The 23,123-nt window shown below is 40.1% G+C and overlaps 2 protein-coding genes and 1 long non-coding RNA gene across 24 annotated transcripts; 1 reads left to right on the top strand and 2 right to left on the bottom strand.

The window, feature by feature from the left end:
• Positions 1-431: 431 nt before the first annotated feature.
• Positions 432-10,148, bottom strand: PRELID3B (PRELI domain containing 3B). Of its 4 annotated transcripts, none has more exons than XM_038369622.2 (6): positions 9,814-10,148; positions 8,417-8,585; positions 6,820-6,909; positions 6,136-6,206; positions 4,807-4,909; positions 432-2,010 (listed from the first exon to the last, which is right to left on the bottom strand). In XM_038369622.2, the coding sequence occupies exons 1-6, from the start codon at positions 9,843-9,845 to the stop codon at positions 1,891-1,893; spliced, it is 585 nt and encodes a 194-aa protein (XP_038225550.1). In that variant the 5' UTR covers positions 9,846-10,148; the 3' UTR covers positions 432-1,890. The 4 variants fall into 4 exon arrangements, with proteins under 4 accessions (XP_038225550.1, XP_038225551.1, XP_043352052.1 ...); XM_038369623.2 differs by having other exon boundaries at positions 9,912-10,047; XM_043496117.1 differs by having other exon boundaries at positions 9,766-10,014.
• LOC122456537 lies at positions 5,752-7,064 on the top strand. Its single transcript, XR_006275475.1, has 2 exons — positions 5,752-6,709; positions 6,855-7,064. It is a non-coding gene; the product is annotated as an uncharacterized LOC122456537 (long non-coding RNA).
• A 550-nt stretch (positions 10,149-10,698) lies between the features above and the next one.
• LOC119841866 (aurora kinase C-like) lies at positions 10,699-21,486 on the bottom strand. Of its 19 annotated transcripts, none has more exons than XM_043496102.1 (10): positions 21,429-21,482; positions 20,848-20,944; positions 20,244-20,307; positions 19,182-19,344; positions 17,869-17,926; positions 16,903-17,094; positions 15,137-15,275; positions 14,512-14,660; positions 13,296-13,470; positions 10,699-11,144 (listed from the first exon to the last, which is right to left on the bottom strand). In XM_043496102.1, the coding sequence occupies exons 3-10, from the start codon at positions 20,292-20,294 to the stop codon at positions 10,953-10,955; spliced, it is 1,119 nt and encodes a 372-aa protein (XP_043352037.1). In that variant the 5' UTR covers positions 20,295-20,307; positions 20,848-20,944; positions 21,429-21,482; the 3' UTR covers positions 10,699-10,952. The 19 variants fall into 19 exon arrangements, with proteins under 19 accessions (XP_043352037.1, XP_038225543.1, XP_043352039.1 ...); XM_038369615.2 differs by lacking the exon at positions 20,848-20,944 and adding an exon at positions 20,442-20,503 and having other exon boundaries at positions 20,244-20,323; positions 21,429-21,469; XM_043496104.1 differs by lacking the exon at positions 20,848-20,944 and adding an exon at positions 20,442-20,503 and having other exon boundaries at positions 19,182-19,332; positions 20,244-20,323; positions 21,429-21,469.
• Between the last annotated feature and the right edge of the window lie 1,637 nt (positions 21,487-23,123).

The following is a 23,123-nucleotide window of genomic DNA, read 5'->3' as shown; positions in this document are numbered from 1 at the left end:
TACAACAGAAAATACTAAACAGGTGACATCTTATATTCTGAAAATGAAACAAAACATATGATTAGGTCTGAAATGCCAAATGGACCCTTATGGCACAAGAAGTCAGGATTTCCGACCAGTAAATCATCAGTGCAGTTTCTTTAATGCTACATTTTGCACTTTCCCCCCCACATTGAAAGGTGCCTTAGGGCTTGTCTATACTGGCATTTTACAGCGCTGCAAATTTCTCGCTCAGGGTGTGAAAAAAAACACACCCGAGCGCTACAACTTGCAGCACTGTAACATGCCAGTATAGGCAGTGTGGGGTGTGAAAAAAACACCCCCCTGAGCATTGCAACTTTCAGCACTGTAACATGACAGTATAGGCAGTACACCAGTGCTGGTAGCTACACCCCTGGAGGTGGTTTGTTTTGTTTTTTTTTTTTTTTTTGAGAGTGCTGGGAGAGCTCTCTAAATTCTGTGCTGCAGCTACACAAGCCATGTAGACAAATCAGTGTAGACAAGCCCTTATTTTATGAGAAATCCTCACCGATTCCAATGGATTTATCTGCAGAGTAATATGGTACTTGACTTCAGTACAGTTGGCAAAAATCTGACCATTTGCAATAAGCTGTGGGAATTTAAGAATGAGACAGCACCAAGAATCTGTGGCCAGTACCAAGAAACAAGATTACCGAACCCTCCTCTAAATTCTGATTCCTGTCTTTCATTTAAAAGCCTTGTTTCTAAGCAGACAATTATTTCAATAAGATATAAAGGAGGCAGAGTATTACATACAAAATTAAATGCAAAATACTGTGTTTAAATTAAAGGACACCCAAATAGTCTGTGATGCCACGCTTAATGAGTATTTTTGAAGCATGATTAGGCAACATTTTAAACATGTTTAGCAATGTAACAACTCCTGTAAACATATGAGGAAGTATTTCAGTCTCACTGCTATAAAATTCCTCTAATAACGTCAAGAAAGTTTTTCTTCTGAATTTCAAAATACATTTCTACTTTTCTATGAAGCTTTAATGGTCTACAAAATTACATGCTAAAATGCACATGTGGTTACAGTACCTTTCTAAATAGAAGTTGTTTTCCTTTTTATTGTGATGGTGACAAAAAAGGAGTATGCATCTAGGGCTAAGTTCTTCCCTCAGTTATTGGCATGTAACATGCAATTTCATATTTAAGAACAGAACTTGGCCCTCAGCAGGTAAGTACACTATTCAAAACTATGCAGTGACTTTTATTGGGAGTTTTAAGATGCTGTTTGATGGATATAGTTAACTTTAAAAGTACCGTTTTAGCTCAGCTATCCAATAACTTTTTAACAGCAGTTTATCAAAACAAGTATTTTTTATACAAACATTCATTTATACTTCAGACTTCAAGTAATAAACCTTCCATCTAAATCAAGTTATATCATTCAACTGCCCAAGACAAACATATCACCAACTTTACTAGCACAAGCTATTTTGCTTAATTATGGGCTTGGTCCCAAAAGAGGTAGAGTCTGTGAATCAAACCACTAAATTCCAACCAAGTAGGATTCACTAACATGTCAACCTCCTGTAACATCTGCAATCTAACCTAGGATAAAAACTATTTTATATAAATGTTCATCTAAATACAGGAACAAGCTCTGAATGTTAGGAGATTATTTCATTTGAAACAAATGTTCAGTCCAATGGAACTAACATGTTAGTGAAGCCCCAGCACATAACCTTCAGTCACAAGAATTTGTAACTTCTCTCCAAGTTTTCATTTAAAACCTACCTAATATACAAATATACTTTTAAATAACAAATATAAGAATAAATATATTTCAACTTGGAGAGAAGTTTTAGTTTGCTTATTTCAGACACTTAGAGCTATTAATTGACATAGCTGTATTCACTATTATTTCTCTACAAATGCTGCTGCTGCCATAGAAGTCCTCATGCTTCCTCTTGCTGAAGCTGTGAACTCCTCAATTTCAGCATTCAATTTACTGATTACCCATTCCAATGCTTCACGGCCCTGCAATTAAAAAAAACACCACCACTTATTCACATATTTATGAAGAAAGGAAAGGTTCCTAAGTAAATAGCCAAGGTATCATATTTTCTTGAAGACAAGCTAGAACAAAAGAGCTGAAACAGCGGAGCCAAGAGCGAGTACAGATATACCTCCACTATTCATGCAAACTGGAAGATATTTCCCCCAAGCCCCAGACATCCCTTTAAAACCCTTATAGGGCTAAGCTATGAAAGACGATGGCTAATTAATGGTATTTGAGCCCAGCTGGTGGTCAACATTTTTCAGTTTATACTCTGCATTGAAATCTAAAATTAATTTTTGCTATTATTCTCTTTGACAGGCAGAAAACATTTATAAATGTAATTAGGTCTTGACAAAATGTATACAAGGTTGACAATGTGACTATTTAACACACACACACACACACACACAATTTTATAATACACAAGCTATAGCTTCACACCCCCCCCGGAATCCTTTTGGACACCTAACTGTTGCTGGAATCTCAAACAGCTGACACTAATGATAGCCAAAACTGGTTAAAAGAATGCACCCCATCTTATTTAAAAAAAAAAAAAAATAGCCAGGTGAGCCAGGTCTTTGGAATCTCCAGGTCAGAATAACTGCATTGTACAATATACTTAGTCACAAGTACCCCCAACAATATTGAAGTTGACTGAAGTTCCATAGGTAAGATTGAGTTGAGTTTTACATGAAAGAGGGACTGAATCACTTCATTATGTATGAAGATGAGGTACAGCATTTTCTTTCAGCACAGAATACATTTTCTGAAGATTTACAAGCAAATCAGTTAGATTACGAGTTTAAATTAAAAAAATCCATCCTGTAGTGGACCTGAAGGAAAAAAAAGTCAAGTGTCTTTAAATCAGTTGAATCTGAGATTTACAAACACTTATGTGCTAATCATAATTGTATGGTTACTGCAAAGTGCAAATACAGGGGAGAGTTCAAGTTGCTTGGGTGTCTAACGTGTGCATTTCCATATGTTAATATACATGGATTTCTCACTACACTGGCTCTTAACAGAATAATGTGTTGCGTTCAAAAGCTGCAATCCTAAATTTAGGCATTATTTAGGCCCTGTTTTTTTTGTTTTGTTTTGTTTTTTTTAAAAGAGAAATTCTCTGTACAATGACAGTCCTTAGACACTATGATACAGTTAACATCAAGAGGAAACAGCACATTCTCAAGAACAGGACCAAGGCTTCAGTTTACCAACACCGGAGATTAAAATTATCACAAGTATCACAGCCTTCAGAATTAAGTGAAGACTCACTTCAGTTTCTCTCCTACAGCTGCAATAAAAACCACAAGGAAGAAGACAAGGAAAAAGGTACAGAAAAAAGGAAGAGAAAAATCAGAAAATGAATAATACAACAGTGAGAAAAGAGTGAGGGGAAACATTCAAATAAAAATAAACACAGTTTAAAAAAAATTCACATGACTGACAGATGGGAAGACAAGGAGGAAAATTAGGTCTCTAGCTGTTCATAGATTTGATTTCAAATTCTTTCAGAGACACTCATAACTAAAATGATGGGCACTATTATAAAAACCAGAAGACAGATATATTAGAGGGGCCATAGATAAAATTGCTACAAATGGCAATAAAATTATCCAGTTTTGTCTTCTTGATCTCTGACACCAGCAAATATCATGGATTATATTCTATGGCTGAAATTTATCCCCATGCAGGAGGCCAACACAAAGCCTTACATGTCTCTTACTCCCCATTTTAAAAGATTTAAACTATACCCAAGTTGTCACATAAAACAATGTGCAGAGCATCTTTGCATGAGGTGAATACTATGTGAAGTAGTATTTTCTTTAAATTAGGTTTATATTTACTGCCTGTTCATTTTGTCTGTCTCCATGTTTTGTATTCTATAACGATATCAAAAGGTAGGGGTGACGAAGACCATGCATATAACTAATAAATTAAAGCTTAAGCAAACCAAAGTTGATGAATTTAGTTCTTATAAAACTGAAGATGTAAATTAAACGAAACCTCAACACACACTGTTTCAACAAATAAAGCGAACAACCAAAGTATCAAGGAAATAACTGCAGCTCTTCATTTTTTTGACGTTTTTCTTTAGTTTAGTGGTGCTTAAATTGTGATCTGCAAAGTTGCTTCTGTCAAGCCTACGCTTCCCAACTGCTGTAGCGCAATCCACGACCTGTTTGGATTTCCATAGGCTAAGCTGACCAGTTGCACTAAAAAAAAAAAGCAACTTTTTGCATCTGCTTCACATCTGCCCAATGTAGAATTTTGGATGGCACTTGAACTGGAGGAATAGTAAACATATAAAACGGAACCAAAGTTCAACGTGACCTGGAGATGCTAGCCCAGGCAGCATGGGGACATTTGGTACTAATAAATATACAGTCAACAAGAGGAAAAAACCCAAAAGGTTCATAGAGAGATGTGATAAAGCAGCCACACCTTTCCTGCTAAAACGTGCTTATTTTCATTTTGTCATCTTAAACGTTAGGACAATATTAACAAAGTGCTATTGTTATGCTAGGGAAGGTGAAGAATCAGGATTGTGAGGTTGAGCATGGAGATGCCTATGACAGGATCTGTATTTTAAGAAGTGATTCACACTACAATCCCTTTTGAGAAGCCCTGCCATATCTTTTTCAAAAGTAAACTAAATGTAATATGAACTTTAAAAAAAAAAAAAAACTTAGCTTTTTTTTTTTTTTTTTTTACACTCCACAAATCAGGAAGCCTCAAATCATAAAGAACGTACATGTAGGAGTCATACTTACTTTATTCGCATTGGAAGAAATAGTGTTTTCCATTAATCCCTCGAGATAACTGCTGACACTGACACCTTTCACAGAGATTATTGCTTCTTGAGTCAAAATGGTTCTGAGTCAAAAAAACAAGTTCACTTTATTTTTTCACATTATAAAAACAAGTAGAGTGTTATTTATAAAAATATAAAATGCCCCTCCCTCCAAATGCCCTGCTTCCACAGATCCACCAGGCAAAACTGTTTCTCTCTCTTGCTTCTGGAATGCTGGAACAGAAAGGCATGTACACACTCCCCCAATGGCTAATTGTTTTGAAATGGGCTACGTTGCTGCAAGGCTGGGCTTGCATGTTTCTCTGTTCCAGCATTCCAGAAATAAGATACAGTAATCCCCATCCACCCACAAACGTCCTTTACTTATTCTTGAATCCTTTAATTCTCCATAGTAAAGGGTAAAAGGGAGGGTCAACATAGATCTGCAGAGGGAATACATTCAAAGCACAAAAGTCACCTTTCTCCCTTATGACATTGCCAGGACATATTCCCACCGAGAAAGATGAACTAGCAGCAAAAAATCCTCCAGCAGGTGGCTGTGGAATATTACTAGCTACAAAATAAACACAGCTCTCCCAAAAGGAGCAGCTAATCTGATCTACAATTACTTTATTCTAAAAGAAATCCAGATACAGACAGAGGTGTATAGTCTGTGTGCACTCAGGTTGATGGAAAGAGAAGAAAAAAAAAAAAGAGTAGAGACTCATGAAATTCCTTTTATTTTATTTTAACAATTTTTCATTTTATTTTCCTGCAATTTGTGTTATTTAATTTTATCCATTTTATCAATGGGGGAGAGGGGTGATGGGTCTTGCCAAGGGAGGTCATAGAGCAAGCCTGCCCTGCACTCACTGGCAGTGGCATCATGATGACAAAGGGACTGCCGGGCCAAACCTGAAATGGCACTGAGAAACCATGCACCAGGTTGCAACACCCAAGAGCAAGGAGCTGGGCCCAACCCCATGGGACAGAAGCCATAGCTGCAGGGGGAGTTTTTAGCTTTATATGTTGTTTTTCATTTTACTTCATATTTGTAAAAAACACAGGAGTCTGGAAATGAGACTGTTCGGAGACCGGGGATTTTTATACCCTTCATTTTAAAATGCTGACACAGAGGCCGGACATATGCTCACTCCCTGAACAGCTGCTTTGAAATGGATTCCACTGTCATATGGAAGGGCATGCCATCTCACAGTGGGGATTTGCAGAAGCAATGCCCTTAAGGATAATGTAAATTTATTTTACTCTTCTAAGGTGCAATCTTGAAGACAAATATCCACGTGCTTACTTTTCCGGCTCTTGAGGATGTGGTTTATAGATAAGCCTCTCATCTACTGACACTAGATTTGTAAATGAAATCTATGGAATAAAATGAGTTAGATTATTATCATCACTTAAATAAAATAATTTTTCATTAAGAAGATGCAATAAATACAACTAGAACAACCTAAGACCTCAACACTCAGATATCTGATTTTAAACACCATCCTTCAATGTGGTATTCTAATTTAATTATTCTAAAATTACAGCTGAATACTATTTCATGAAACTAGTATAAACATACACAAAAGAAATCAATCCTAAAGTTCAAGCTTGCTAAACTACTTTTTCTTCTTATGTCCTTCAGCATAGACTGTCAAGATCACAGAAGGATTTTAACAATGACCATGTACAAATGATATACAGTAATGAGCAAAGTACTACACATTAAGGTAGCAGCAATACAACAAAAGAATTTTTGAAACAAAGTGGGATGCTTTGTATTTGCTAATCACTAATCATTTCTAGTGCAGGTGTTTCATAACACAGCTGGAAAAATAGTTCCTTTACTACAATGAGCTATGGGAGGTTGAGAATCTGAGGTATGCTATTTTCAAGATAAAATTTTCTCTTTCAAACTGTTCATAAAATGTAAACATGTTAGTCAATTAATGACTTTAGCATTATTGATAAAAGAAATTACAATACTTACGTTACTTGACTTAAGTTCCATGGTTTTTTTCACAGGGTCAACTACAGAGTGTTCCTGAACATATGTCTTTGTTCTGCAAGCACCGATGAGCTACAAGAAAGACACCCAAGTTTATACATGCAAACACACTGCAATAACTATTCTGAAAAGTTTAAAGATTTTCCTTTCATTTCAACATACTCTGGAATATCAAAGTAAACTTTACGATACTGAATAAAGAGTAAGAAATGCGACTAGCCTTAAAATGACAAAGTTGGTATTTATTTTCTGCTTAAAATAATAGATATAATTTAATTCAATTTCTTTAAAAGGACACTATCAGTCTGAAATCTATCTATTTAAAAAAAATAGCTAGAAGTCGCACTTCAGAAGTCCCACTGTTCTTCCCTCTGACAAGTTTTAAAACCACATGCTCCTATTAAAAAAAATTCTTGCCCATTATGCTGCAAAAAAGCTGCAGAATGACTGTACAGGGGAAAGGGTGAATTTGTCCATAGTGAGTTGTCAAATGTGCAGGGAACAATAAAATTTTTTTCTATAATTCTTTCCAGTTATAGCAACTGTGTTATTTAACAAATGCAGGTAAAACAATTTAAACTGAAATGTGATTTAAGTTAACATCCTTTTAAACTTTGGAAAATTTATACATAAAATATGCAATAGTCTAAATAATATTAATCTACTACTTACAAAACAGAATTCTGTTCATCATTTAAAAGTATCACCACAAAAAATTAGAAGAATGTTATTCTTTCAACTAGATGAGAAATAAGTGGCATGGTTTCCCGAGTCCAACCTTATTCTTCCAGAACATAAAATAGGAGCACTAGCTATTAAAAGGAAATAATACTATTCCCTTACTCCCAACCTTCGTCTGTCTTGTCTAGTCATACTGAATTCGGGGCAGGAACAGTCTCTGACAATGTATATGTAAAGTGTCTTATAACAATGGGATCCAATCTTGATTTCCGGGGCATTTAAAACTGATAATAAATAAGGAAGCATGTGGTTCTTCCACCAAGCTAATAAAGGAATTCTCATCATGAGAAAAGCCATGTTAATACATTGGGAATGATTTACGTATCTTTCAAGACCAAAGCATACGACAAAACTGATTCTTCAAGGATCAAACCATAATATAAGAATGTCAGCGTACCTGACAAACCAATACAAATTTGCCATTTTTAGGAACAGGACACCTTAAGAGAACAGCTGTTAACCAGATTACTGTTCTGCTTTTCAAGTAACCAAGCAATAAGATACAACAGAGTTGTTACTGCAAGAAAATACATGAAAGGTCATATTGGGCTTTACCCCCACCTGCCTACACAAAGCAAGAACTAGAAACTAAAGCAGCTTCTGTGCTTGAGGGTGGGTAAAGTTACTGCTCCCTCCTAGTGCCACAAGGACACAAATAATTGTAAAGGAGACAGGGACATGGGATGGCACTAAGGAACGGTGCAGTACACATGATCCCCCAGGCCCTGTGTTGTCCCAAGAAGAGCTGGATTGTAAATTATATATTGTTTTGATTGTTTATAAAAATGAGACAACTCGTATGTAATTTCTCTCTCAAGTCTTGTAATAATGTACTTACTGATTTTACAATAGAAGGCATCCCCCATTCTGTACTGAGCAGTCTATGGCTATGCAACTTTCCACTGGGGTCTATGTGTCTGTCTAGTACGTCAACTCCAATCACACTAGGGTTCATGGGATTTGGGTATTTCTGCATAGCAGCTGTTGTAACTGTTTCCCAGGGGTGACTGACAAAATAAATCAAAATTAACACATTTATAATTTGCATACATTAGTTTGTCATACTTTCTATTACATAATAAAAAAGATGAAGTTTACAATTTGCTTTAAAAATACAGGCACAAAACAATATATAAACAAACCAAACAATTATTTGTGAAATACCAGAGTACTGTAGATTTTTTTAATTACTGGCTTTATGGTAACACAGCAGTTATCAAACTGTGGGTCGTGACCCCATTTTAATGGGGTTGCCAGGGCTGGCTTAGACTTGGTAGGGCTCAGGGAAGCCCGAGCCCCACAACCCTGGGCAGCGGGGCTCATGTTACAGGCCCCCTGGCTGGGGCTGAAGCCCTTGGGCATGGGTTTTGACCCGTTCCTTGCCCGGGGTGGTGAGGCTGAGACTTTGCCCCCCACTCCACCGGGGGCAGTGGGATTGAGGCGGACTCAGGCCTCAGTCCCGCTCCTGGGGTCATGCAGTAATTTCTGTGGTCAGAAGGAGGTCGCAGGGCAATGAAGTTGGAGAACCCCTGCCCCACTTGAATTAACAACTATGTAAGACCATGATAATTTCACTGCTGTCCCAAACTACAGAGAAAGTTTCAAGGAGTTTAGCCTAAATAATTTATGTATTGAGACTTTATTAATTCCGGGGGGGGGGGGGGAGAGATATTCTACAGAATTCCTATGTTTCTACAGAGTTTGCCAGACCCAGCTCTCCTGCATCTAAACCCTTCCTGAGGCAGACCCAGCGGGCCAGGCGATCTCTTTCATTGGACTGACGGCTGCTGGCGGAAGGGTCGAGCTTTCGAGTTCTTCTGCAGCTCCGCGGAGCTCGAGGCTCGCCCATTCTCCCGAGAGACGATTGGCCAATAGGAAAGATCCCCTCGCCCGCCTCCTACGCCCCGCCACCGCGCCTCGTTCATCGGGGTCTGGCGCTCTAGCCCGCACCCACACATAGCTACGGGCCCCTTGGCAAGAACCGTCTCCCCCCTGGGCCCCGGCCCTCGCTCCCGGGCACACGCAGACTCCCCCGCCACAGGCTGCGAGCGCTTCCCCGGGCCCTGGGTCTCCGGGCCGCGGCGCCTAGGGAGCCCCTGGGCAGGCCCCCGCGGCTCGCTCTCCACACGGCCCCGGCAGGGGAACAAGCCGCTCCACGCGGGCCCAGGCCCGACCGAGGTCGCTCACCCCCCCCCGCCGCCGCCGCCGCGGCGCGCGCGTGGCCCGGCCCCTTACTCGAAGACATGCTCCGAGGTCCAGATCTTCATGGTGCCGGCGGTCACCAGCCCGGGGCGGGCGGGCGGTGCTGCCGCGGCCGCGCGTCTCCCACTCACCCGGCGCCCCTGCCGTCCCTGCGAATGGAACGGGAGCCGGCGGCGGCCTCTGCGCCTGCGCCGTGAGGGGAGAAGCGTCAGGCCCTCGTGAGGAAAGGAGAGAGACTCCCGTCTCCCATCTGACGCTCTTACGTCAGCGTGACGTCAGAAGGGAAGCGCCACTCGTCGGAAGGACACGCAGCTGGCCACGTGCTGGGCTGGCGCCCCCTTCCCAGACAGGCGCGCGCGCGCGCCGGCGACTGTCTCGTGACATAATTGCACTCAGGACGCATGCGTACCCAATAGGCCGGCTAGTCCCGCGCGACACTTCCCACCCTCCTCTTCGTCGGCGTGCCTCGCGCGTGCGGCTGCGCAGCTTGCAACTGACTCCCGCGGAGCCCCAGTGTTGCTCCCACGCTGGCCTGGCTCTGGGCGGGGCGGTGGGGGGCGAGTGGGGCATCCTCTGGCTTGCAGCTACGCGGGGCAGAGTGTGGGAGGAAGACAAGTACCCTCGGCATTGCTCGGAGGCGGTGCACGGTGCAGGACTCGCTATTTACCACCAGCTCGGGCGCAGCGCTGCGGAGCGGGGGAGGCAGCACTTGTCCAGGCAGCGTTATGTGCAAACTAGAGGCGGTCACCCCATGCAAAGTAATGGACTCTACGCAAAGCTAGTAATTAAGATGTAGAAAGTTCAGATTAAGCATGAAGTTGCTCTCAATGTTGTTACAGAAGCAGCAGATTCGAGGGGAAGGGGGTGTACAATGAGGAAATTAAGTTTATGCAAAAAGCAAACTACTACATACAGTTAGTGGCAGCACCTGCTTTATTTCTAAAACTGAATGAACCCCTATTCATTTAAATGTTACATTTAGGGCTGAAGCTATTTTCCCACCACCTCTCAACACCCAGCCTTAAGACCTACACTGCTGTTTTCTCTTTCTAGAGTCACTAGAAAGTTCTCCCTTAGTGGCTAATACTTCCCCTTCCTGTTCATTCTGATAAACTGAATCCTAATCAGATCTAAAAAAAAAAAATCCAGCCATCTCCAAAAAGCACAAGTAGTCAATATTCCAGAGTGAAAGTTTCTTCAGCCGCTTTATAAGCTGGTGGGAAAATCCTCCTTGAATTCTTCTTAACCCATGGATGTTTTATTATTTCTTTGAGAGAGAGCCTCAAAGAAGGAGTGCGCTTAAGTGTTTTTGAAATAAGGTCCTTGGCACCATCAGGCACCCATGTGGGAAATGTGAATTTAACCTTGAAATAAAAAAAAGAGACAATATTAGTTCCATAAGGTAACAGCAGGTATGATGCAAGTACAATGAATAGTATAATATCACCTAGGAGCCTCAGTCATGGACCAGGACCCCAATCAACACGATAGACTGTGATCTCAGCCATCTAGCTGTCAAGTTTTTTGTAGTCTTCACAGCTACAAGAAGTACTGCTTAAAAAGGTAATGAATGATGTAACAGTATTACCAAAGCCAGGTAATTCCATGATAGTAAACTAGTGTCTTCAAAAAGACTATGAGAATGCAAGACTGTTACTGACAGTTATTAGGATTTGGAATTCCTATAAATCTGATAGTGTATAGTTGGGTTATAATGACTACAGCTGAATTTCAGTGAAAAGTAAGATTCTTTGTGTGCTCCAGAATTATATTGTAACATTTCCTATACCAGATCATTGTCACAGCAGCCAAAGAATAGATCTAATCACAAGAACTTTGATATACTTTTACCCCTGATTAATGTGCAAAATAAGATCAATGTTTCTGGCATAATATACTCCCCATGATCTGCGATACAGCATGCACATTAGAGTCACCGTCAAGGACACTAGCTGATAGCGTTCACTGGAATAAATTGGTCAGCTGCTGAATTTTACAGAGACATTTTGTACTGAGCAGCATGGAAGACAGCTAGAATTAATGAAGGAGAGTAATCTTCATTGAATAAGGCCAGTATTAGAACCAACTGGTACATTTTGTATCTGTATCCCTAGTCTTCAATATATTTATTTACATTTGTTCATCCCCCTCCTCCTCCGTGTCAATTTTGCAGATAGAAATGAAATTACAGCCTCAGTCTTGATCAATGGCAAAATTCCGGTAGATTTGTATGGGTACAAGACAAGGCCCCAAATCTATATTCAAGATGACCCACTGTTTCAAATTAGGTTTCAGAGTAGCAGCCACGTTAAGTCTGTATTCGCAAAAAGAAAAGGAGTACTTGTGGCACCTTAGAGACTAACCCATTTATTTGAGCATAAGCTTTTGTGAGCTACAGCTCACTTCATCGGATGCATCTGAAAGCTTATGCTCAAATAAATTTGTTAGTCTCTAAGGTGCCACAAGTACTCCTTTTCTTTTTGTTTCAAATTAGGTAGTTTACATCTTGTCACCACTTTTCACCCCAAACTCCATACAAAAAGGAGCAGCTGTCTGAAACACATCCAACACTAATTTAGATTTAACAGTTTTGCCATATGTATTGCCAGTTGAAATACCACAGTGTGTGCTATTTTTAGTAACGAGGTAGCACAGTTGATGAGTGCTTCAGTAAAAGGGAGTGCTTCACACTACTATTCAAGGACTGGTTGATTTAAGAATGAGTCCATGAGTTCTGAAGGCATCTTTATTCAACAGTGCCCAAACTACAGCCTTTGAAGAGGGAAATGGTAAGGGCAAGAAAAAGTAACCAGGATTTTCTTGTAATAAACAACGTTATTTTGACATTGTTCTGAAGATTTTAACTGGGAATGTCAGGGCTCCTAATGAATACTGAGATGGTATCAAACAAGATGCCCAGTTCTCTGTAATGCACTCTGACAGTCCTTTAACCAATCAAGTTTGATGCCAACAAAATCAAAACCCAAGCGGTGTCTGATTCTAAAGAAGAGAATTTATTAGCCTGTTTATCAGTGGTGCTGACAGTTCTGGGCTCCTACTCTAATCTTTTATATGATTAGTTTATTGGTAGGCTTGCCAGAATTTGTTTAACAAACAAAGTAAATATCAAGTGTTTAAGCTTTTTTCCATTTTTATCAGTTTAAATTTTCACAGTAGCAGAAAATTATGGGGATCAGACAATTATTTAATGACAGATTCAAAAAGTTAAAACTTTATAACCATTAAAACACAAGTTATCAACATCAGTCAAGATATACAAAGTAAATATCCTTAAAAAAAAGTTCTCAAGCAGCATTTGTCTTACTTTGCCTATCTGTAAACTTTGATCATCATCATCAATGAAGCTATTATTTCATTGGTTTGTGCATACCGTGAAATCAGCTTTCACTGATTTAAAAAAAATCCCCTCAGAGCCTAATTTGTTTGCCTGTGGGACAAGATTTTCTTTGCTCTCAAAACCAAGAAACCTTTTCCATGGATTTAGGAAAGCATACCTCTGCAATTCTTTTGTATGTTTCATTGCGGGTGGGTGCTTCAAATGGTGCATACCCCACAAGGCACTCAAAACATAGAACACCAACACACCAGACATCAACATTTTCATCATGGGTTCTCCCATCAATCATTTCTGGGGCAAGGTAATCTGTTGTGCCACAAAACGTTGTCCTCCTATTTAAAAAACAAATCACCAATCATTTTGTTGCATTAAAATAAGGTAGAGTAAATTTATCAATAACTGATTTATTACACACATCCACACCCAATTTATTAGAACTTTAGGGGCCAGATTTGGACCCACTAGAATCTGAGCTGTTTTGAAAATCTTGCCCTAGGTAGGATGTCATCTTTATGGCCTAGGTGTGAGGAAAGTAGATTAGCTTCTGTCTCAATCCTAGGAAATGCTTTAATTACCCAACAATTAATTTTGACCAATTAAGGCCCAAACTTTAAAAATTGTGTATGCAAGCTGGGTGACTCCGTGCATACAATTTCTTAAGTTTCACTCTAAAGAAGTAGTTTTGATTGGCTTCAGGAGTTATGTCTAGTCCCCAGAGATCTAAATTAGGTCAAACAGAAGCTACATGAAGGGTTAGGCTGAAGAGTCAAAAACATCCTCTGAGTGCTTCATGAAAGACAAGAGGGACTTATATGGGCCCATGACAGTAATATTTGAGACTATATTCTGTGTCACAAGAATCTTTGGAAAAAATAAAGATTCTAATATCTAAGAAAAGCCATATGCACTATTTTGCTTTCTTTCCTCAAAGTGCCAGTCAAGGTGTAGAGATAACCAGCCTTGAAGGAGAGCTTCTCTCAGCTGTTGGTCCTGGGGCTGCTGACAGACCTTCTCCTTGTTCATGCTGTCTCAAGGACCACGGTAGTGGAAGCAAAGCAGGGCACAAGGCATATACTTTTCATGCCTTTGTGGAGGCTTGAGGATTCATTTCAGTGTTCAAGGGCCCACACAACCTTGAACCAATCCTGCTCCTTCTTGCTCAACATCAGTGGTGTCACAGTCCAATGATTGTCCACAGTTCATTTCTTTGGAGACAATTATATGGCATCAGTGAATCAAGATGAGAAGATTAGGATATTAGACAGATTTTATCAAAATGTAGTCAGTGGAGGAGCTGGAAATACAGGACAGTCGAGTAGAGACTGAGTCCACATAGTAGTGGTCTTACAACTGAAAAGAGGAGTCAGACTCACCTGAGTGACGGAGCATGCACGGACCAGCCAAAGTCTGCTAATTTCAGTTCCCCTTTAAGTCCTAGCAGGAGGTTTTCAGGCTTGATATCTCGGTGGATCACTTTCTGAGCATGGCAGTATATCAGAGCATCAGATATTTCTTCTACATACTGCAGAATATGCCACACCCAAGATAATTATACAGTCAAACACAGTTTATGTAGTGTTTTTCTATAGGAAATATGATGTAGCCATTTATTAAGTTAAATACAAACCTTATTGTGGCTCAGCAGTGAGTGATTTGGTTTGATATTTACCATGTTTGTTTTGATATTGCTTGTAAAAGTTGCTTAGAAAGCTAATGGTAGTATGATATAAAACCAGGGATGGATGTACTGAACTTTTGAGGATTAGAAAGAAGCCTTGCCATATCGTGGCAATTTCTGGCTCTATCCAGGAACTGGAACATTTGGCAGTCACACGAGACACTCTGTGAGCAAGTTATTTCCAACTAGTTTTACTTAGGCAAGAAGATTTGTTCTGCATACAAACCCAGTGTATGCCTACAGTGCATACATTATTGTAGTTCCAAGATGAGCTTCTATTCCCCTTCCCAAAACATAAGCAGCATCAACGCTTTACTCACCGTGGCAGTTCTTGTCTCCTCAAAATGCTCATGTTTTTGCAATTCTTTGTACAGCTCTCCTCCTGGAGCATATTCCAACATCAGATAGATCCGTGTTCTGTCATGAAAGTAGTTATAAAATCTCAAAATATTTGGATGCCTAAAAAAGCCAGAAAGGTCATGTTTGGTAGATGAAAGTCAAACAAGTACCACAACACTGAAGCCAGATGTTAAGCTAGCTTCTTGATTCCAACCACCACATTCCTATTCAGTTGGATCAGGAGTGTTATGAAAGCTTGCACATGTGGGAAAATAATAATCCCATGGTTTAGTTGGTCTAGTGGTGAATTAAATGGATCAGGTACGTACAAACCAGGCACAATACATTACTAACAGAAGGACTATAGGACAACTGAAGTTAAGTAGCATTGGCTGCTGATTTAATAGGAGTAGAAGTACCATTTCTACAACATGGCTTGTTATTTTAGAGGTCTGGGGGAGAAAGGCTAAAGAATTCCCCCAGGGTTAGTGTGATGGATTTGGAGCTGCTGTGACAATTTATGAATGCTGTATGTGACCTGGCTTTTGGCATGTTTACTGCACTGAGTTTATTTGATAATAAGATTGTCAGGAAATGCAAGAAGCCAGGACAATTGCCCAGATAACAGACTTTCAGCGAGAACCCAGGAATATGGACTTTAATGTTACTACCCACACTCTTTTTAAGCTACCTGAACTGATTTAACTAGGCTCAGAAAACACAGGAGAACAATAAGATTTGGGGCTGGATAAAGAGTCACTAAAAAGAGGGAGGGTGAAGCCAGGCTCCAGAAGTGGAGTGTCTGGGATATTAGACCCGAGTACGGTCTCTGCTAACGGACGGCAAGCCTTTAAGTCAAGACAGATATGTAGGTAACTCTTTTATTGCTTTAACAAACTTTTGTCTTATGCTTTGTTCATGCTGTTAAGATTAAACTCTTTCCACTAGTCACAAGCTCCCAAGGGGAAGAACTGCAGGTATTCAAACCTACTTGGGCTTTTTGGGGTGAGCACAGACAATACACAGGGTACTGTCACCTTGGGGTTGGTGGGAGAAGGGCACAAGACCTACCACCTGAGGGGTTGCACTCGGCTCAGAGGGCAGTTAGTCTTGTAACTGTGATAGTCAGGAATTAGGTGAGTCAGAAGCATGTGGAGATTGTACAACTGAACCATGTTAGAAATCAAGACAGCAAACTCAGCATCTCAGCTTTCCCAGTGAGATCCTTTTTAGTTCAAAACTGAATAGTGATCAGAATTAGGTCTCTCCAGAGTCTAGCCTGAAGTAGACAACTGGAAAAGGCAAAGGAACAATTTTTTTGGGAGGAGGGAGGGGGGTTGGAGGCCCACCAGCAGCACACCATTTTGTTTGGTGTATATTTCTTAGATGATAGCAATGATCAATGTAGTTTGTACGGATAGATCTCAGAGCCATTTTCCTCACCCATTAGACAAACTAATGAGGGCACTTCTGCCTTCTTTCCCACCTCTCAAGTTCACCAATTCAGGTTAAGTTGTTTTGAAGTAAGGTAATCACGTTTTCTACTTCTTTGTATCACTGAAAAGGCAACCCAGAAGACTGGCTCCAATTTGTCGAGCTTGCCACTCGGATGGTCTAGGATGAACAGCAGTCTGGCTTATGCTGAAGTGGAGGGTGCAAAAACTAAGTCAGCCAGGGATACCAGCATTCCTCAGTCTGTGAATCCCACTGCATGGTTATTTTATTTACTTTCAGCACAGCTGCTTACCTGAGATGACTCAAAATTTCTATTTCTCTTCGGAGCTGGTGCTCCAGTTGTGATTTCTCCAGGGCAGACTTGAAGATGACTTTTAGGGCTAGGATGAAGTGGGTATTTTGTTCACGAGCCAAATAAACGGTTCCAAATCGACCTTTCCCAAGTGGCCGCCCAATTTCAAAGTCATCAATGCACCACATTTTCCTGCATGCAGTATAAGAGTCAGTATTAAAGTTATAACATTAGTAATTCCCAGTAAATGGAGAAATATCAGTCAAATTCAATTTTGCTGTAAAGCAGATGTCATTGCATCTGCTTAACCCTATCATGAGGGTGTCAGTATATTTCAACATGTTTAAGTTTCCTGTTTACTACATTTAGATATTCAATAGCATACAAGTGAATGGGTAGACAAAAAGTTATTGAAGACAGTCAACACAGCCTAAAACAGAGCCTTTCCCCAGCGTAAGCCCTCCATGCTAAAATAGTCTTACTATTTTAACAAAATAAATGTGTATAAATAAAGCCTTGGTAGACTCAATTCTAACCACCAAGTTACTTGAAAAAATAGGGCTCAGGTTATTAGGGTCATACATGCACCTGTATGTTCAGTTGTGCTTAATTTGCACATGCAAATGGAGAACTGGATACTTGACTGGATATATGCTCACATCTGCCATGATTTCACATGTAAGCATCTGCACTTTTGCATATGCACATTTCTGAAAAATCTAGGCCTTAAATACTATTCTCTACAATGTAAGATATAGAGAGTTCTAAATATCTTAGGGGAAAGGCCCTTTAAATATCCATATCTTTTAAACCCAACTCAGGAAATCTGCAAGACAGTTCTTACACAGAAAAAAAACTAGTAGTTCCGTAGTATCTAGAGGTTTGGGATGATCTGGAGACTTCTACAATAGCAAACAATATTAATGCTCCAGAAGCTGCAAATTGAGATATTTTCTGAATAGTTACCTTGGTAGCTGAGAAACAGAGGCACGTCTGGTGTCCATTTCTGAACCATCTTCCTCATCTGTCAAACAAATGCATCAGCTTCAGAACAGAAATTGTGTCTTTTTATGCTGTAGCTTGTAGAGTGGATCTGAGAGCTTTCGGATGGATGAATGGGGGAGGAAGTCTTTACTGAATAGGAATTCTACCGTGAAAACAGACAGCCCTCGGAATGTTTGGACATAGTGTTAATGTGAGACATGGTGTCACCCATTAATTGTAGTGGCAATAAAGTGCAATTTAAAATAATAGGATGAAGATGGAAGGGTGGGTGAGTGATGACCAGAGCCCAGAGTTAAAACAGTGATTGCTATCTCATGATGGAAGGGGACTGAAGAAGCTGGCATGCCCAGGCAATTCTTGCATCCTTGAATAGGAAGATGATCACTGAAACTACCAGCATGTTCAACATAAGAGTCAAGGGGGAATCTCGGACTGTCCTTAAAGGAAAACTGCACCTAATTTTATTAATCAGTCTAAATGTGTCTGGAGCACAATAAGCATCAATTATCTCTGGGCCAATTTCTGCCCCTTGGTACATGGAGCTCCAGTTGGCTAGGAATAAACGCACCATTAAAAAAAAAGTTTCACAGTCTCATTTTTATCTTTGTAGAAGGTCGTGTGTCTTTGTACCATTAAATACTGAGAGTTCTTTTTAAGGCTGACCTGCCCTTTACATATTACTGACATTTGTATTGTTTCTCAATTTCTTTATAAAGTAAGAGACCATGAACTGGGAAGCAACACTTCTTTGCTCAGGAACCCATCGAAATGGAGTTATTGACAGGATGCAGCCTGTCCCTGCCTGGTTTGTTGGAGCTCAGCTAGGCTACTTTTGATCAGGTGAAAAAACACCCTTATTTCAGTTACTTCTGCTGTTATCACCTGGCTTACAGGTTTGTTTTTAAAGCAATGAAAGCATTTCACAAGCTTCTTGGTACACATAAACTCCTTAACAGTGGAAGTGCCTACATTGGAAGCTTTCAGAGCCAGTCAAGTCTCAACCAGATTTTTAATGGAAAGCATGAAGCAGGAGTAGAGAATCTTATTTCACCCTCACCCCACCAAAGTCATCACTGGTCAAATAACTGAGGGATTACTCCTTGCCCAATTTCAACTCCACTACTTTGACTTTATATTTTTTGAAGTTATGGTTGAAACTGTAAGCAGTTCTTTGGCAAGTGGGAGACCCCTTCAGAATGTCTAGGGACTGGAAAATTCCCATCTCCACATAACCTGTGGGACGGGTCCAGCTATAGTTTGAGTGAGTAACATACCCTTAGATTCTGATCCTGCTTTGGTTTTGCTTAGGATATTCTTGATTGTTGGAGAAGATGGCCCCTTGCAGGAAAACACTGAAATGCAGGAACTACTCGTATGTTTTCTCACGTTCTTCTGATACACATCTGAGCTGCTTACAGTCATTGGCTTTGGAGACAACTTTAACAGTGAAAATCCAAGAGACAAGAACACCATGAAGTTAGATTATAAATTCTTTGAGGCAGGGACCATCTTTTTGTTCTAAGAAAAGGAGTACTTGTGGCACCGTAGAGACTAACAAATTTATTTGAGCATAAGCTTTCGTGAGCTACAGCTCACTTCATCGGATGCATGGCTGCTACTCTGAAACCTGTCTTTTTGTTCTGTGTCTGTACAGCCCCTTATCACCAGTGGGCCCTGGTTAGTGGGTAGGCTCCTCAGCCCTATCACAATACTAATAATAAATAATAATAAAATTAGACTATACTATGCATAAATAAATGTGCACTGTATCGCTCAAGAGTATGGAGGTATCAGCTTTCAATGTTGTGTCTAATGATCTGTACTGAAAACAACAGGCCAATGTCATTATCTGATGATTGTTCAGTAGCCAATAGAATAAGTGGTCTCAGTACCAAATGGACAACTATCCAGCCTCTCAGAAGCCACCATCGTAATTTGCACCATTATCAGCAGCAGTCAAAGGTTGCATCATTCTGAACTACTGTGATGGTCCCCTAATATCAGCATTAAGGCTCATTGAGAGGCCAATTCTTTTTTGTGCCTCAATAGAGGACTTCAATCTCTAGTGCTTTTAGACTGGCATTTTGTCACCAATGATAAATTCACTCAGAACTCTAGCCTAGGGAACAGTGTAAGGTTGATAATGGCTTAGGTCTCGTGATAATGCAGTCCATTATTAGTTCAATAAAAATGGTAGCTTTTTCTTTAGTGTTGCACAAGAAAACAAGCATGATGCATACTACCACAAGCAGTCAAACAGAGAGGCAGGATCTTAACACAAATGCTAACCTAAAGCCAGTGCATGGCCTCCCAGCCCATATACCACAATGACCTACCTTTTTGCCACCTCTGAGGTGGCATGTAGTTTCAGTCTCTTTGCTTTCCATGGGGTATTATGTGCTTAAAGAGAAGGATACTGGGGAGAAAGAATCATAGTGTCATAGCACTGAACATTATGACACAAATAGATACTTGCTATGCGAATAGAGGCTCAGCTAGCTGAGAGATAAACACCTCCACATTGCAAGACTTACACAGGAAGAGCTGGGGTCAGTTTGAGCAAATCCAGGGCAGCCTGAAGTTGGCACTTTAGAGACTGAAATTAAGAACTTAAATTTGTTAAACTGAGTTAGTCAATAGTCACTCCCAGCCTCCCCCGCACCTTGATGTGTCCACTGCTCTCTTCACCTGGCCGTTCTCCATTGCGCCTCTGATTTAAATGCTTGCCACAGCCCAACTCCCCTCTAACATCTCACTTTCAGGAAGTTTTCTATTAGCATGAGTGTAAGGGGGTAAGAGGATGAAACAAGAATTCTTTGGCCACCATGCTGTTCTCAGGAGTGGTTACTGATTTGGGGTGCCTAATTTTAGAACAGCCCCAATTTTTCAGCACCCTCCCTCTGAAAATCAGACCCTTTTAAAGTGTCTCAAGCTGGGTACCTATAATCACATTGAAATCTTAGCTATCCTTTGTAAGCTGCTATGTTCCTCCACTAGTCATTGTGAGCGTGTAGAGGTTTTATCCAATCAGTTACACCTGGTAAGATAGTTAGACCAGATCTCATTTAATCTGACACACACGTTTCACAAGAGCCGAGGCTTTAACAAGAATATAGGCACAATAATCACACATAAACCTGCTCTAACAAGTGGTTTATAGGTATCAAACAGACCAAAGCTTGGCCAGAAACTAAGCTGCACTTCTGTAGTTTTAGGTAGACAAGTTATTATTTAAGAACATTTTGTAAGGTATTAAAACCCTTTAAATGAGTATTTTAGGATTCATTAACATATGTACTAAGAGAGTACTGTGTTTCATTTCCAATACAATAGCAAGATATGCCTATATTAAAGCATGGATGCCCACAATTAAAGGGTTTTTGTTTGTTCCAGGAGCCTTGATAACTTTCTAATGAAATCAGTAAAGTAAAATAAATAGATCAGATTGGCAGCACTCCACTGGCCCAGGGCACTACAATAAGGCTACAAATCTAGAGGTATGCCTGGATCTCAGTTCTGACCTTCAGTAGCTTCTACTCCATAGCCACCCCACTCCCACCAGCTAGCATTAGAAACACAAATCAGTTCTAAAAGCTCCCTTTATATAAAAGGCCAGGGTCATCTGACACCCCTTAGGCCTTAAAGTCAGACTCCCCACATCTGATTTCTAAAATGTGAAACTGAGGTACAGAGGGAAGCAGTAACTTGCCCAGGTCACACAGTAAGTCAATCGCCAGAAAAAGGATCCAGATCTTGCTCCAGGCTTGTGCCTAATGTTAATATAATATAGTTAGATTTAGAAATGGGCCAAGGAATGAACAGCGCTTTAGGAAAGATTTGCTTTGATTTATTACAGAGCAATAAATTACAGATCTTTGCACACATGCTTTGAATCAACGCACAACTTAATACACTATATAAACCTAAATAAAGGAAGAGAAATTCCTTTTCTGATGAATGAATTAATGTTTTGCAAAGTGCTTTGGGAATCAGTGTGACAGGTTAAGGACTATTGTATTACTCATTATATTAGCAATGGACACAAACCACAAACACAAACCCTAAACCCCTGAGTCTCAGCATCTCAAACAAATCATAGTATCATAGCGGTGAACATTATGGGGTAGAGGTAGGGTTGGAATCTGAACCCAGAACTGGATCTCAGTCTTGAGGCCAGTCCTGAGTTCTGCAGTCTCAAATACCAATTCCAAACTTTAAGGAATCAGAATCCAAACCTGATTTGAATGTCACAGTTCATCCCTCACTCTAGGACAGGCAAACCCTGGAAACCCTGACATCAAAACTGAAAATCCCAGCATCTGTTGATGTCTGGGCACATCTCTAATCACAATTATATTTATATATCAATGTTAGACAGCAACTGCCTGGGAGTGAGGAGACCATGGAGATGTTCCTGTCTCTGCTACTGATTCATGGTGCAACCTTTGTCAACTAACTTACTTTCTTTGTGCCTCAGTTTCTCCACCTGCAAAATGGGGATAATGATTCTTACCCATCTTTGCAAAGTGCTTTGAGATCTACAGGTGAAATAAGTGTTATGATTATAATTAAATTTAGTGGTTTCTCCAAGTAGTCACAACTGGGAAATATGACAAACCGGAATTACCTGGGGAAAGACACCTCTCCAGGGGCCAGTTATAGACTACCTTGTATATATGTTAAGGCATTGGCCCTGCAAACACTCGTGCACACACTTGAATAGTCCAGTTGAAATCAATGAGGCTGCTCATAAGCGTAAAGTGAAGAATGTGCTTAAGTTTTTGCAGAGCCAGGATCTAAGTGTTGTAATTTTACATATTTTTTTTCAAATATTATTTTTCAGTCCTGGGCAAATCAATTGCAGTATTAACAATCTTCATGATTTTATCACAAACCTTGTGATATTTGATGTTTTTTCTCAATGCTTCAACTTCTGGAGATGTTATTTCATGAGAAGCTCAGGGGCGGGCTTTGTTTTGTTTAAGCAAGTTTCTGTTCTTCACAGTTGCAGAGAAAAGCCGGAAAACATGGCCCAGATGCACTCTAAAGTTCAGAAATCAAAAGACCACCACATTTATCATTTGTTAAAAAGCCTTGATTTCTAAGACTATCTCATGATTCTTGTGGCCTTAATTCATGATTTTTCCCTGCCTGGGTTAGCAGTACAGAAATTGCTCCACATTACATACTAAATACTGGCAAAACAGTTTTTAAAA

Source organism: Dermochelys coriacea, chromosome 13 (genome assembly GCF_009764565.3).
Source record: "Dermochelys coriacea isolate rDerCor1 chromosome 13, rDerCor1.pri.v4, whole genome shotgun sequence".
NCBI classification, from domain to species: Eukaryota; Metazoa; Chordata; order Testudines; family Dermochelyidae; genus Dermochelys; species Dermochelys coriacea.
The sequence above is the reverse complement of the archived record's forward strand: the minus strand, read 5'-3'. Positions and strand labels throughout refer to the sequence as shown.